Raw genomic sequence first — 12,645 nt, 5'->3', positions numbered from 1 at the left:
TGAAAAATGCAGGACTTTGTCCCTTTCTGAGTTCCAAACCTGATCCCCTCAGGATGTTCCAAGCCCCCAAAACACAGCACGTGGCAGTTAAGAGCCAGCACTGCAGCTCTGTTTGTGACCCCGTGTGTGATGTAGCAGCGGGCAGCTGGAAGAGTATTGCCCACCCCTACCCCATATCCAGTTTATGGGAAGTGCTTGGGACCTGGGATGGAGGCACCCTCCATGCCCGGTCCAGTGTGTCTGTGGGGCAGCACTGGCAGATGTGGGGAATCGCTGTATTCAGGTTTATTTCAGCTGCAGCACCTCCCACCCCGCCCGGGAACACAGCCCGGCCGGATATACTCGCTTCCAGAGGAGCATCCCTCCCTCACAGCCCGCACTCCTCCAGGCCTACCATGGCCCCGACGCCCCAAAAACTCCCCCACGAGGAGCCTCCCTCCTGTCCCCCACCCTCCGCCAGAGAAAACCGCCGGGAGCGCCGGAGCCCGCCGGCCCGAGCACCGGGATGGGACTGTCCCCGCTGCCCCTCGGCCCCGGAACTCCCTGCCCGACCCGTGGCAGCTTCTGTCCCCACCGGCCCGGGGAGGCTCGGGCCGCGGAGTGCCTCAGCCCCGGCCCCGGCTGTCAGTCGGGACCCCCGGCCGATACCGACAGGAGCTGAACCAGAACCCCAGTCCCATTCCCGGCCCCCCCCTTGGAGCCCCGGGCTCCGCGCCCGGAGCGGCCCTGGTTCGGCCCAAGTGTGAGGGGCGGGGTCGCGAGCGATCCCGGGAAGGGGGGGCGGGCTCGGGGCGGGGAAAGAGGGCACAGGGGGCGGTACCAGGGGCGTGGCGGGGCTCAGCTGCGAGGGGCAGGGCCGAGGTGATTTAGACCGCGGAAATCGCCTCGGCCGCCATTCGCTTAGGCAGAGCACGTTGCGGGCGGGAGCTCTCTGTGCGGGCTCCGCAGGTAAGGGGCGAAGGCTTCGGCCTCCCCTTCTGTTCCTCTCTACCCCTCCTTCCTTCTCCGCGTATTCGCTTTCTTTCTTCTCTTTCCCTCTCCCCCTGAAACGCTCCTTTCCTCTCCTCCCAAACCAGACACCCCCCCCCTCCCCCCCCACTCCTTCCTGTCCTATCCCTTCCCCGCTACTCCCTTCTATTCCTCCTCTCTCCACCGTCCCTCTTCTCCCCCCCCCAGCCTTTCCCTTTCTCTCCCGCTTCCCTCCTCACTCCGACCCCACTCCCTCCCCGTCCTCACCACCCCCATCTCTCCTGTTTCCCCATCCTCTCCTCTCCTCTTTTCCTCGCAGCCGCGGGTCTCGGGGTGCCGGGCAATAATAAAGCCTTGAGGGCCGGAGCGCGGCACCCCCGCCCTTGCTGGGGTCCCCACACGGGGCCGGACCCGCTCTGCGGGTGCCCCCATTGCAGTCCAACACACCGCCCGACACCGCCGGGGCTCCGGCTTTCCCAACATCACACTGTGGGAGGGGGGGGGGGTGTCGGAGTTACAGGGGCCCCTTCATTAGGAGGTGGTCCCGGGGGGGGGGGGGGGTGGGGGGGTGTCCGAGCCCCGCGGCTGCGAGGAAAGAAGGAGAGCGGCAAATAAAGAACGAGAATAGGGGAGGGGAGAGGTAGGTGAGGTCAGGTGGGGAGAGGTTAAGGTGTGCAGGGCAGTAGGGGATGGGGCTGGAGGGAAGGCAGGGTGAAGGAAGGAGCAGGATGAGGGCGGGTGGGGAAACGGAGCAGGGAGAGGGGGCAGGAAGGAGTCCGGTTGAGGAAGGAAGGAAGAGGGAAAGGATGGAGGAGTAGGGTAGGGGAATAGAGAGGAGGCAGGGGACAGCCGTAGGGGTGGAGGGGGGCTGGTGGAGGGGGTGAGGGAGAGCCGAAAGGAGAGGTATAGAGAAAAAAAACTACAAAAAATAACAAATGCAGAAGAAAAATATACAGAAAATGAGATATAGGGCCCCGGCCGGCAGCAACCTCCCTCATAGAACGCCGAGGAGCACATAGCTCCGCCCGGTCCTCCCCGCGCCTTACATCCCTCAAGGCCCCGCCCTGCGCAGCCGCACTGGGGTCCCTCACACCTGTGCCGGCCCCGCCCCCGGGGCCCCGCCTCCCCCCCACCCGCCGATAAATCCCGGCGGATCCGCGCCTATCCCGCTTGCTGTGGGGGATGCCCATCTCGGGATGCGGCGGGAGCGACGGTCTGAGTGCTGTGCGGCTATCCGGATTAGGGGCTGCTGCTACTACGCGGGGTCTAAGGCGCTTAGGTGGGATCAGGATCTGGGCCCGGGGATTCCGGTCCTGGTCCTGCCGGTATTTCCTGTGGGGGCTGGGCCAAGCCGCTTCTTCCTCGGTAGGTAGGATGCGGGTGCTGGGGCCAGAGGATCGAGGGGGGGATTGAGGCTGGGATCAGGACCGGCATCACTGTGGTTGGAAAGAGCTGCGCTGGGACAGGCGCTGCCACTCCGGCTGCGGCGGCAGAGAGCCGCTGCTGTGCCACTGCCATGCCCGCCAGGAGGACGACGCTTCTCGGGAGCAGCCTCTGGATCGCGGCTGGAAGCGGGAAGGACACGGAGACCGCCCGTACCGGCCCCGGGACCCCATCAGCATCGCCGCTCGCTCAGCGCCGCCGCCCGCCCCGCGGGGCGCCCCCTGGCGGACACGGCGCCGCCCCGCAGCCCCTCCGGCCCGGTAACCCCACGAGCACCGCGCTCCCCTACGAGCCCCAGCGCCCGCAGCCCCTGCTCCGTGTCCGCACCCCCGGGGGCTGCAGCGCCCTGGCCGGGAGCAGCCGCTCTGGGACGGCCGCTGGGGCCGAGGTGTTGCTGCTCCCGCTCCCATTGTGCCTGGTGTGGGACTGGAGCCCCGGGGAAATACAAGGAAAAAAAACCCCATATTAAAAAAACAGTAAAAATTATTTGTTCTTTATTTCCAGAGCCGTGAGGATCATCGAGTCAAATAGTGAGAAGTGACTGGCCCAGCTGCACATTGAACACAGAATTTTGGGCTTCTCAGTACACTGCTCCAAATACCTAAGCCAATCCCAGGGTTGTTCCAAAGGTCCTGTGAGGGATGAGAATGACTGCTGCCAGTAAGAGAACTCCTCTACAAATGCAGCTCCTTCCCTTCTGCTAATGCTGCTTTACACACCAGCCCCTGCAATGGCTGTAGGGCAGAACTGGCTGGCACTCAACATGTCAGCACCAAACTCTTCCCCATAACCCTGGTTTTTCTGCCCTTTCCAGGATTTACCCAGCAGCTGTAAATCCTTTCCAGGATTTACCCAGCAGCTGTAAATGTGCTCACACAATGTCCCTTTGTTTCCCCAGGAACAAGACAAGTCCTGAGGGTTACCTTGCTCTGTGGCAGGGGGTGTTTCCTGCAGGTGAGTGTTGCCAGGTCAAAATGATGCTGGCTGCTGAGGCCAGGGTTGTTTTTCTGGCCCAGAGGCCTCGGTGTCTCCTGCTTGCTGCCAGCGATGCTCCTTGGTGTTCCCTCAGTGTGTCCCAGCTGGCTGGGAGCACAGGGCAGGAGGAGGCCAGAAGCTCCTGAAAGGCAAGCAGCACCTCGTGTCTTTGGGATCTGCAGAGGAGGAGCTGTGCCTGCACTGTGGCTCCTTGGCCAGGGGCTGCTCTGACCAGGCACATGGAAATGCTTCAGCCTGGACAGAGACCACCAACAGCCCAGAAGGACCCCAAGGAGCAGCTGGCATTACTGGGAATGGAGGCAAGGGCTGTTTGCAGAGGGGCTCACACAGCAATTCCTGGTTCAGAGCTCCCACACAGCTGCCAGCTATGTCCCAGTCACCCCAAATCCCTTCCCTCCTCCCCAGCCTGAGGCCATCATCCATCAGCAGCATTAAAGCCAAGGCAGTCTTCCCCCACAGATATTAAATCCCAGGCAGTAGCCCTCAGAGATACCTGAAAATCAGTGGGATGGAGTTTGGAGTTTTCCAGGGATCCAGCTGGAAGTGCAGATGTCATGGAAAGCTTTCACAGGTAGGTCCCACTGGAGGTGTGCTGAAGACAGAGATGCACATCCCTTTCCTGAGAGAAAAGAATTTGTAGAGGCCACTGCTGAGGCTCTGAAAGGAGCTGAGCTTCTGCAGGGAGAGATGTCCCCACCTGGGCACAGGGGCTGCCTCAGCACAGGCTGGGAGCACATCTGGCCACTGCCTTCTCCTGCTTTAAAACACCAACTGCATCTTCTCCATCCTGGAGCTCAGGGGGGTGAAATCAGCTCCATTCCAGGCAGCTCTGTCCAGTGAGCCCAGGGACACCATTGGGGTGAGGGTTCTAAATAGCCATTCTATGGAATAGAACCCTGGCCTTGTCCCTGTGCTGCTGAGCCTCCTTGGAAGCTCTGCTGGCTCCTGACACAGCTGCTGTCCAAGGCAGCAGCTCTGCATGGGAATACCCACACTCCATGGGGCACTGTGAGGTTACTGCAGTGGGAATGGAGCAGGGAAGTTGGGGCTATGGGTATAATTCATCAGATCTAGCACAGCTGACAGGGAACCCCAAATCTGGGCACCACACAGAGAACAATCTTTGTCCTGCCCTGTCAGCTCAAACTCCTGGGCTGGGAAGTTTTGGGAATTAAATGTATGGAATTATACAAACCACAGCAAGTGGCATCACCCAGAGGGACAATCCAGGTCCCAGACAATTCCTCCACAATCCACTATGGGGGAAAACACCCTGTGCCTGCCAGGAGCTCTGACTCTGCTTTTCCTACCAGCTCCTGAGCAGTGTCAGGGCCACCATGAGAGCTTTAAAATCCAAATAAACCCCATATCCCACACAGTGAATAATCCAAATAAAGAAATGCATTCTTGTCATCAAAGCTCAAAACTGTGTTAGGAGTTCTGACAACAAGTTAATGGGATTCCCAGGAATCTCATTAATGCCCTTGGTTTCATTTTTATGTATTTTTAATCCCTCAGTGGGCAGCCTGTACAACTTATCCTGGGATTGAGAGGCTGAGCAGGGCTGGCTTTGGATTGACCTTCACCTCTGGCCCCAGCCTGTGCAAACACACCTTGTGCCAGGCTGGGTGAACTCATCACCTCAGCTTTTCCCTCCTAAATATCCCCTACTTATCTCTCTGGAGATTAACTCCCATTTTGCCCCAAACCATCCACTCCTCACCTCCATGGGGCCTCCAAGTGTCCATTCTGTTCCTCACAGGTGCCCTGGTGACACCATGTTGGTCCCTTTGCCTTTCTCCAGCCTGAGGCTGCTCCTCTGCTCGCTCTCTCCAGCCTCATCCCACAGGGATCCTCTTCTCCCTTCCCTGCTGGCTGCTGCCAAGGAAGGAGGACACAGTGAGTCTCCAGTGCTGACCCCTTAGCCCTGGAGAGTCCTGGCTGTGGGCCCAAGGGGCCTTGGATTTCCCAGGGAAATTGTCTGCTGGTCTCCCTTCAATTACCTCAGCAATTCCCTCAAAAATGCCACCTCACTCCCCCTGACATCCTCTCACATTTTCCTACACAAACAGTTCTTGTATCCCCTCTAGATTACACCAGGTTTTCAGCTACATGAATGGCATCATCTATGCCCACTGCTCGTTATTCACCCAACCAAAATCAAGAGCAAATGTTGGTTAGGCTTTAATAACAACTTAAAATAACTTTAGAACAAAATAAAACACCTTTTTCTTCTGGTTTTTTGCTCCTTCAGCTGCTGGACTTACCTCTGAGGATGTGTGCTGAGCTCTGGGTGGAGGGGACTGTCAGGCTGAATGGCTGTGAGTTTGTGTTCTTCTCACTGGGGCATCAGCAATTCCCCCAGTCCCTGTTCCCAGGCTGTTCCATGTGGCTGTGGTCAGGCTGTGGCAGCACAGGCAGACGCAGCTCTCAGCACTCCCTGCTCCAAACACAACTCTGGCCTCCACTGCAATCTGTCTTGCTGGGAGGTTTTCTCCTAGAGAAATCCAAGAATTGCTCATGGCAATTTGGAGAATCAATTTCCACAAAGGGAAGTAAGGAGCAAAATCCTGCTCCAGGAGCCCTTGGGATCTGCAGGGCTGGTTAGGGAAGGGGACATTCACTCCCTGCAGTGCACACACACCCACCTGCAGCACCCAGCCCAGCCTGCCAGCTGGGCTCTGCCAGCCCCTCTCTGAGCACCCTCCCTGTGCTGCTCCCTCTCAGTGCCTTTGACAATCCAACCCTGAGCCTGAGCAGCCCAAAGCTCTGTCTGGCAGCCCAGGGACAAAGGGACACTCCCAGGGATGAGGTGCATTCCCAGCAAATGCTCCCAACAGAGCACAGAGGCACCCCTGGAGCTCCTGTGTGGGGCTGGCAGGAGGGCACAGCCCCCAGCTGGGGTGGCAGTGGCAGTGACAGCAGCAAAGTGCCACGGTCTGATGGCACAACACAGACACCAAGGCCAGCAATGCCCATGGGAGGTGCACAATTAATTTTGCTCCCTGTGCTGCCCCATCCCAGCAGGAAAGCTCCAGGGGGGGTGGAAACTCCTCCCCCTTCCCCCCAGCCCCAGATAAGCCCTCCTCAGTTTCAGACACCCAGTTCTCACCTCCAGCCTGCTCCCGGGGCTGCTGCCACATTCCTGACAAGGTGCCAAAGGCCACTTGGGACAGGGCTCCCTCTGTGTCTCAGGGCTTGGGGATGGCAGGGACCAGGGTGCTCCAGCAAGGACAGCCTGAAACCAGAGCAGATGTCCCAGGGTTAGCAACGAGCTGGGGACAGGAGTTCTGAAACCCAGAGTTCTGAAAACAGCCCCCAAGATGTTCTGTGATCGTACCCTTAAAATGGCTCCAAAGGGCAGCAGCTCCGGTGCCAGACCAGTACCTGCACAATTCCCTGTGCCAGCCCTGGCTCACTGAAAAACAAAACAAATCAACCATCACCCAGGCCTTGTTTGCAGAATTCCTGATCCAAACCCTCACCTTTCCTGCCCAGCACTGAGGGAAATCTGACACAGCATTAATAAGTGACCTTTGCTGAGAGCAGCCATCATCACAGTCCTCCAGCCTTGGCAAGATTTTGCAGTGAATGGACCTAAGTTCTAATCCTAAACCTAAATTTCTGTCAGTTTTTGTTAGAAAGATACTGGACAGTAAATCATGCAACAGAATTGAAAAATGTCACAAGGAATAACAAGGCCCAGAGCAAACCAAACCACCCCCATCACTGCTCCACCCCAATTTTGGGAGAAATGCTGATATCATTTCTAAATACTCCCCTCCCACTCAGTCCTTCACTGCACATCCCTGGAGAGGACTGACTCCATCTTTTGTTGCCAACAGCACCTCTCCAGCCCAAAGCCCACTTCTCACAGACACAAACTAAGCAAGCCTAAGGCATTGTTCCCAGCAGCAAATGCAATTCCTGAACTCCCTTTCCCCTGGATTCTAAGCACTTGCAGGAAACTCACCTCAGCCCAGAGACTGTTCTGCTTTCCCAGAGGGAAATACAGCCTGATGGGATGGGCCACAGCTCTGGCACCACATTGCCCTTGTTCCTGCTGACCTGGAAAGCCACAGGTAAACCCAGTCCCTCAGAGCCCATCCCTGGGCACCAGGAGAGCTGGAGCTGTTCCCAGATGCCAGGGCCCTGCAGGGCTGTGCTGACACGAGCACAGGCTGACCCCTGTGCCCAGCACCATCCCTCATTCTCCTCCCATTGCTCCCAAATCCTCCCAGCCCTGCCCCTGCATCTGTGCCAGGGCCAGTGCCTGCCCCCAGCCCGAGCAGAGGCTGTCACCCAGCCCTGCACCGGCTGCCAGCCCTGGCAGAGCTGGGAATGCACTGAGAGCTCCCGAACCCCCAGAGCAGTCCTTGGGTGCACAGATAATGCCCAACCTGCCCCTCAGGGCACAGCCAACACCACAACTCCAGCATCCCCAGGGAACTCTGGCATTTGTCTCTTCACCTCTGCCCTTCTCCAGCAGACACAGCTGGGGCTGGGCTGTCAGCAATGGCATTCCCATGGCAGTTAATCCCAGCAGAGAGGAAAAGAGGAGCCCTGTGTCCTCTGGCTCACCCCACAGCATGGGCAGGACCAGAGCCCTCCAGCGCAGACCCCTGGTGCTGAGGCCTCTTGCCTTTGGCTGCTTAAACACCAAAGCTTTTGGCAAAGATGGGAGGAGTTTGATGATTTTTCCTGCCCTGAAAGAGAGGAGAAAAAGAAAATTAAATCCACTGTGGAAGTCAAAGGATCCCAGCTCTCATACTTCTGCTCTGATTGCTCACTATGGGGTTTTATCCATGAGAGGTGACACCAATTCAAACATAAACGTGTCCTTTTCCAGCACTTTTATTCCTGACTATTTCAGACAATAAAAGGATGCTCATTTTTCTTATTGCATTCTCTGCCCAATTTTAACAGAACCATTTTTATCCCAGACCCCACGTGTCAGCCATTCCATCCTTTACCATTGGACTTTGCACAAAGGAAGGGACACCCAGGATGTTGCATCACAAGAAATCCCAAAGAGAATCCCCTCCAAAACCTCACAGAGAAAGGTTTTTTGCTTTTGGGGCACAAGAAAGGCCTTTGACCATTTGCATCCACGTGGAAAGCCCACACTGAGCACTTGGTTTTAAAGATGTTGCACTTGAAGTTACAGACATGGAATTGCCTTGGGATTTGGCATTTCCTGCACCCACACAAACACATTCAAGGAATTAAGTGCAGAGTCCTGAAGTTTGGTTATTCCAATGCTGTTTTGGTAGTGCCACTTGACACACCAAAATCCACAGCAACACTTCAAAAAATGAAAAGCAACTTTCACCCCCACATCCCCCTTCCTTTCGATTTTGCAGTTTTGGGGTCCTCTTAAGAACAGGTTAAAGAGAAGAAGAAGAAAAGCCCAGGACCTACTACCAGCTAGTGCACCAGCCACCTGTTTTCCATAAATTCTCTCTCCTTACAGCTGATGGCTTTTCTAAGAAAGCTTCAGCTCAACCTTATCACAATCACCTGGGCAGCACTCACTATTAGCCCCAAAGGCCAGTGCACATCTGGGTGCTACCTCAGGAAGCTCAGTCGCTCTCTGTGGGACAAAACCTGGTTTGGGCCCAAGAGCTGACTCTGCTGCCTGCGAGCTGAACTATCCAGCTGTAGGATGCAGCTGGATGCTGAAGGGCAGAGTGTGTAACCCTCTGTGAAAGCCAGGCTCCAAAGGCAGCCCTTGATGCCCCAGCAGTGCTGCTGGAAGCGCTGGCAGCACTTGGTACAGATGGGATGGAGCCTTCCCACAGCTCTGTCCCCTGGCACCGAGGGTGGCACAGCAGAGAGGCTGATGGAAGTAAAACAAACGCTGGATTTCAATGGAAGCTGATGGGACTGAAAGCCCCAGCCCAGAGCTGCTCCCTGCCCAGCACAGGAGCTCCAAGTGCTGCTGCAGGGCACAGGCTCTGAGGGAACCCTGCAGCTGGGACAGGAACGCAGCAACAACAATTCCCAGGCACAAAGAGATCCCCACCTGCTCCAACAACTGAACCTCTGTGGCTCAGCCTCACGGGGTGTCCCTGCTCCAGGCAGGATGAGCCACACAGCCCCCGAGGCTGGGCTCACCCCCTGCCCTACCAGCAGAAAACAAGGGGTTAATGAAGCTTTGGGGACACCTTCTGTCCCCAGAGTGCTCTGACACAACATCCAGCAGTGTGGATCTTTAATAAAGACAGCTTGTACCTATCCTTGCAACAGACTCACGGATGTTATTTCCTCAAAGTCTCTGTTTTAAAATATTTTGCTATTACAAGTGTTTAAACAAGACTGACCATGAGCCCTGCACCCTTGCCATGCTCCAAGCCCTAAGGAAGAGCTGGATATCCTCACACTCATCCAATCTGAGGGAGCTGCTGCAGCATTTAAAACATTTCAAAACCACCCCTGCCCTGAGGGTGTCCAGCCCTGGGAGGTGCCTGGGTGCCAGCCCAGCATCAGAGATGGGACATCAGGAGACCGAGCAGAAAACACCCACTGCAGCCTCTGCACTCTCAGCACTCCAGCTGCACCATCCTCATTGCTCAGGGACTCTCAGCTCTGTTTCCAGGGCTCCCATCAGGAAACTGAGGGCCCTTTCCAGATGCAAATCCCCAAAGAGCCACTGCTCTCCTCTCCACCCACCCTCCTGCTCCAACTTTTACCCCTTTGATAGCCACCACCCCACCCAGGACACAGAAGGAGGCTCTCAGGCACCAACTGAGACCCAAATCGTTCCGGGTGGCTCAGGAAATAAACACAAACAAACTCGTCCCTTCTAGGGTAACAAAATGTCTTGGTGCCCAGTTCCTGTTTCCTAAGGCAAAACACAGGGATCGGGGGAAAATGGCAAGTCCAAAACCCAACCAAACCTGGTTTTGCATCGGTTTCCATCAGGACTGTTCAGGTTTCCCAGTGCCCCTCAGCTGCAGCCACAGGAGCAGCTTCTCTCTGGGACCCAGGGGGGTGGGCACAGGGACACCCATCCCGCTGCTTCCCGGAAAACAGAGCTCAGCCCAGCCCAGAATTATAAATAACAAATGCAGTTATTGCCTTTGCCATTTATCTATTAGCTCTGGCACGGTATTATTGACCACAAAAATCCTGAGAGAGTACAATCTGTAACTACTGCTCTTGATAAAGTATAATCTGTCAGTTCATGTATGCCCTGCATAGCTTTTATAAATAGCTGTGTAATAGATACTATCTTAGACTGTAGCATAATAGAGACTGTGAAATGTTAAAATGCTTTTACATGCAAGGAACTCAGAAAATGGTGTCAGATAATTAGGTGATTTCCCACATTTGGGGACAATCTTATCTGAAACACAAGAGAACAGAAACAGAAACCAGAGCACCGAAAAAAAAAGGAAAAATTTATTGACCCTCGCTATCAAATAACGAGGGAGTGAAAATAAAACAGGATGGCACCACAGGAAGAAATAAAGTATATTGGTTTAACCCACAAGATGGCATGAAGGTTAAAACCAAGCAAAAGAACATCTAAACTGAAAAGGACTCTTTGAATATGTATAAACTCTAATAAATATGCATACACCACTGCAATGGAACACAATATAGAGAACACGGTTTAAGGTAACCGGGTGCTCCTGGCAAACAGCGAAGCACCCCAGCGCTGCCTTTTATCCCTTAACAAACGTGTAAAAATTCTAAAGAGTGAACTTTGTTTCTCACACAATAAAGCGCTGTCCCCGCAGCTGGGACGAGCCCCAGCTTTATTCCACGGAACACGATCCCAGAGAGCCGCAAGGCCCGGACAGACCCGTCCCACCCACAGCGGGTCCCACGCAGCAGCGCCCAAAGCAGCCCCGGCCCCCTGTGGGTGCCCCGGCCCCGGTGCCCCCGGCCCAGCTCCCTCCCCTCCGGCCTGAGGGCACCGCCCGCTGCCTCCCGGCGCTGCTGCCGAGCCAAGGGCATTGTCCCCGCTCCTGGCCCAAAGGCCGCGTTCTGCGCTGCAGGGCGCGCTCCGGGGGACGCGGGGCCGGGCAGGGACAGGGTGACCCGGGCTGAGGCGGCTGTCCCAGCGCTCTGTCCCCTCACGGGGCTCAGGCCGGGGAGCGGGGCCCTGCCAGCGGCCGCCATTGCACCGCGGAGCAGAGTCAGGTGCGGCCGAAGCGCCGAGTGTGGCCGAGTGGAGCCGACGACAGCCGAGTGTGGCCGATAACAGCCGAGTGTACCCGAAGGGCCGACTCTGGCCGCGATTTGCCGAATCGATCCGAGTTTAGCTCAGGGGAACTGAACGGAACGGGACGGAACCGCGTTCAGCCGAACCGAACTAGATAAACCCAACCGAACTAGATAAGCCGAATCACAAGATCAGCCGAACCACGGTGAACATTACGGAGTCGGTCGAACCGAACCGAGCGAGGTTCGAATGCAGCGAGCGGCTCCGAGTTCAGCCCAACCGAGCCAAGCTCAGCCGAACCGAACCGAGCTCGGCCGAACCCCTGCGAGCGGCTCCGAGTTCAGCCGAACCGAGCCGAGAACGGCCGACTCTAACAGCTGAAGCAATGAGCTGTGGGTTCAGTGTTGTGTCTCCATAGCCCTGCAGTGTGCACATAGAATGAAGGTTACTCCTCACACCCTTCCAGTACATCAGAAATGTGTTTGCTCATAGCTCACCTTACTCCCTTTACCTGCAGAGGCCCAAGTAACTCCCCCCATGCTCGATAGGCTCCTCGAGGTATAATCCTCTCCTGATGGCAGAGGTGGGAACCAGAGCTGGTAGGAGGAGCAAAGTGGGACTGTGCTGTGACTGCCGCAGCTGAGGGTTGGGCCCGGCAACACAAGCCAGCTCTTTGTAGGGGACTGGAAAACACGGCAAAGGCTGAGGATACAGCTGCTTTTTCTGGCGTTGTCACTGCACTGACAAGAATTGCAGCCAGTGACCTCTTTGCCAAATATTTTGAGACCTGACAACTGTTGTAGCTTTGGGCGGTTCTCAAATGCTGCTTCTTGTGCCAATTGCAGAGTCAGACCTGGGATATGGTGAATGTTTTAAGGTGCAGGTGAAGCCATTTAGGTTTATTTCCTTAGGGAAATCTCCTGGATTTGGAAATTGCCCACTATCAAAGGCCTGAAGTTATAGGCTGTACTGTGTGGAGTATATGGTTTATAGCTACCAAATCCACTAGTTATCCATGGCATGTCCTGTCAGGAGAGAATTCAATCTTCTGTGTTTTCCAGCTG

At 56.0% G+C, this 12,645-nt stretch overlaps 1 protein-coding gene and 1 long non-coding RNA gene across 13 annotated transcripts; one reads left to right on the top strand and one right to left on the bottom strand.

Moving 5' to 3' along the window:
- Positions 1-1,855: 1,855 nt before the first annotated feature.
- Positions 1,856-9,007, top strand: LOC139592036 (uncharacterized). Of its 3 annotated transcripts, XR_011679856.1 has the most exons (5): positions 1,857-2,672; positions 2,917-3,072; positions 3,311-3,366; positions 3,482-5,729; positions 8,772-9,007. It is a non-coding gene; the product is annotated as an uncharacterized lncRNA (long non-coding RNA). The 3 variants fall into 3 exon arrangements; XR_011679857.1 differs by lacking the exon at positions 8,772-9,007 and having other exon boundaries at positions 1,856-2,334; positions 3,482-5,645; XR_011679855.1 differs by lacking the exon at positions 8,772-9,007 and having other exon boundaries at positions 1,856-2,672; positions 3,482-5,645.
- Positions 2,878-12,053, bottom strand: LOC139592034 (uncharacterized). 10 transcript variants are annotated; one of them, XM_071431379.1, is made up of 8 exons: positions 11,324-12,032; positions 7,990-8,114; positions 6,749-6,826; positions 5,676-5,905; positions 5,132-5,286; positions 3,902-4,027; positions 3,336-3,529; positions 2,878-3,044 (listed from the first exon to the last, which is right to left on the bottom strand). In XM_071431379.1, exons 1-4 carry the CDS (start codon positions 11,536-11,538, stop codon positions 5,715-5,717), a joined length of 609 nt encoding a protein of 202 aa, XP_071287480.1. In that variant the 5' UTR covers positions 11,539-12,032; the 3' UTR covers positions 2,878-3,044; positions 3,336-3,529; positions 3,902-4,027; positions 5,132-5,286; positions 5,676-5,714. The 10 variants fall into 10 exon arrangements, 8 of the variants coding, with proteins under 8 accessions (XP_071287480.1, XP_071287483.1, XP_071287486.1 ...); XM_071431385.1 differs by lacking the exons at positions 2,878-3,044; positions 3,336-3,529; positions 3,902-4,027 and adding exons at positions 6,521-6,646; positions 7,382-7,476 and having other exon boundaries at positions 5,149-5,286; positions 11,324-12,052; XR_011679853.1 differs by lacking the exons at positions 2,878-3,044; positions 7,990-8,114; positions 11,324-12,032 and adding an exon at positions 6,521-6,646 and having other exon boundaries at positions 3,255-3,529; positions 6,749-7,145.
- Between the last annotated feature and the right edge of the window lie 592 nt (positions 12,054-12,645).

This window comes from Agelaius tricolor, unplaced genomic scaffold (genome assembly GCF_023055355.1).
Source record: "Agelaius tricolor isolate 1412-34295 unplaced genomic scaffold, bAgeTri1.0.p SCAF_8, whole genome shotgun sequence".
NCBI classification, from domain to species: Eukaryota; Metazoa; Chordata; class Aves; order Passeriformes; family Icteridae; genus Agelaius; species Agelaius tricolor.
Note: the sequence above shows the minus strand (reverse complement) of the source record. Positions and strands in the feature narration are given on the sequence as shown.

Excerpts from the sequence above, each read along its gene's own strand:
- LOC139592034 (XM_071431382.1), bottom strand. The coding sequence starts at position 11,538 with ATGGCGGCCGCTGGCAGGGCCCCGCTCCCCGGCCTGAGCCCCGTGAGG. Across the intron at positions 8,115-11,323 it reads GCAGCGGGCGGTGCCCTCAG|GGCAGGAAAAATCATCAAAC; the intron begins GCCGGAGGGGAG and ends CCTCTCTTTCAG. Across the intron at positions 6,827-7,989 it reads GGTCCTGCCCATGCTGTGGG|TGAGCCAGGGCTGGCACAGG; the intron begins GTGAGCCAGAGG and ends TTTGTTTTTCAG.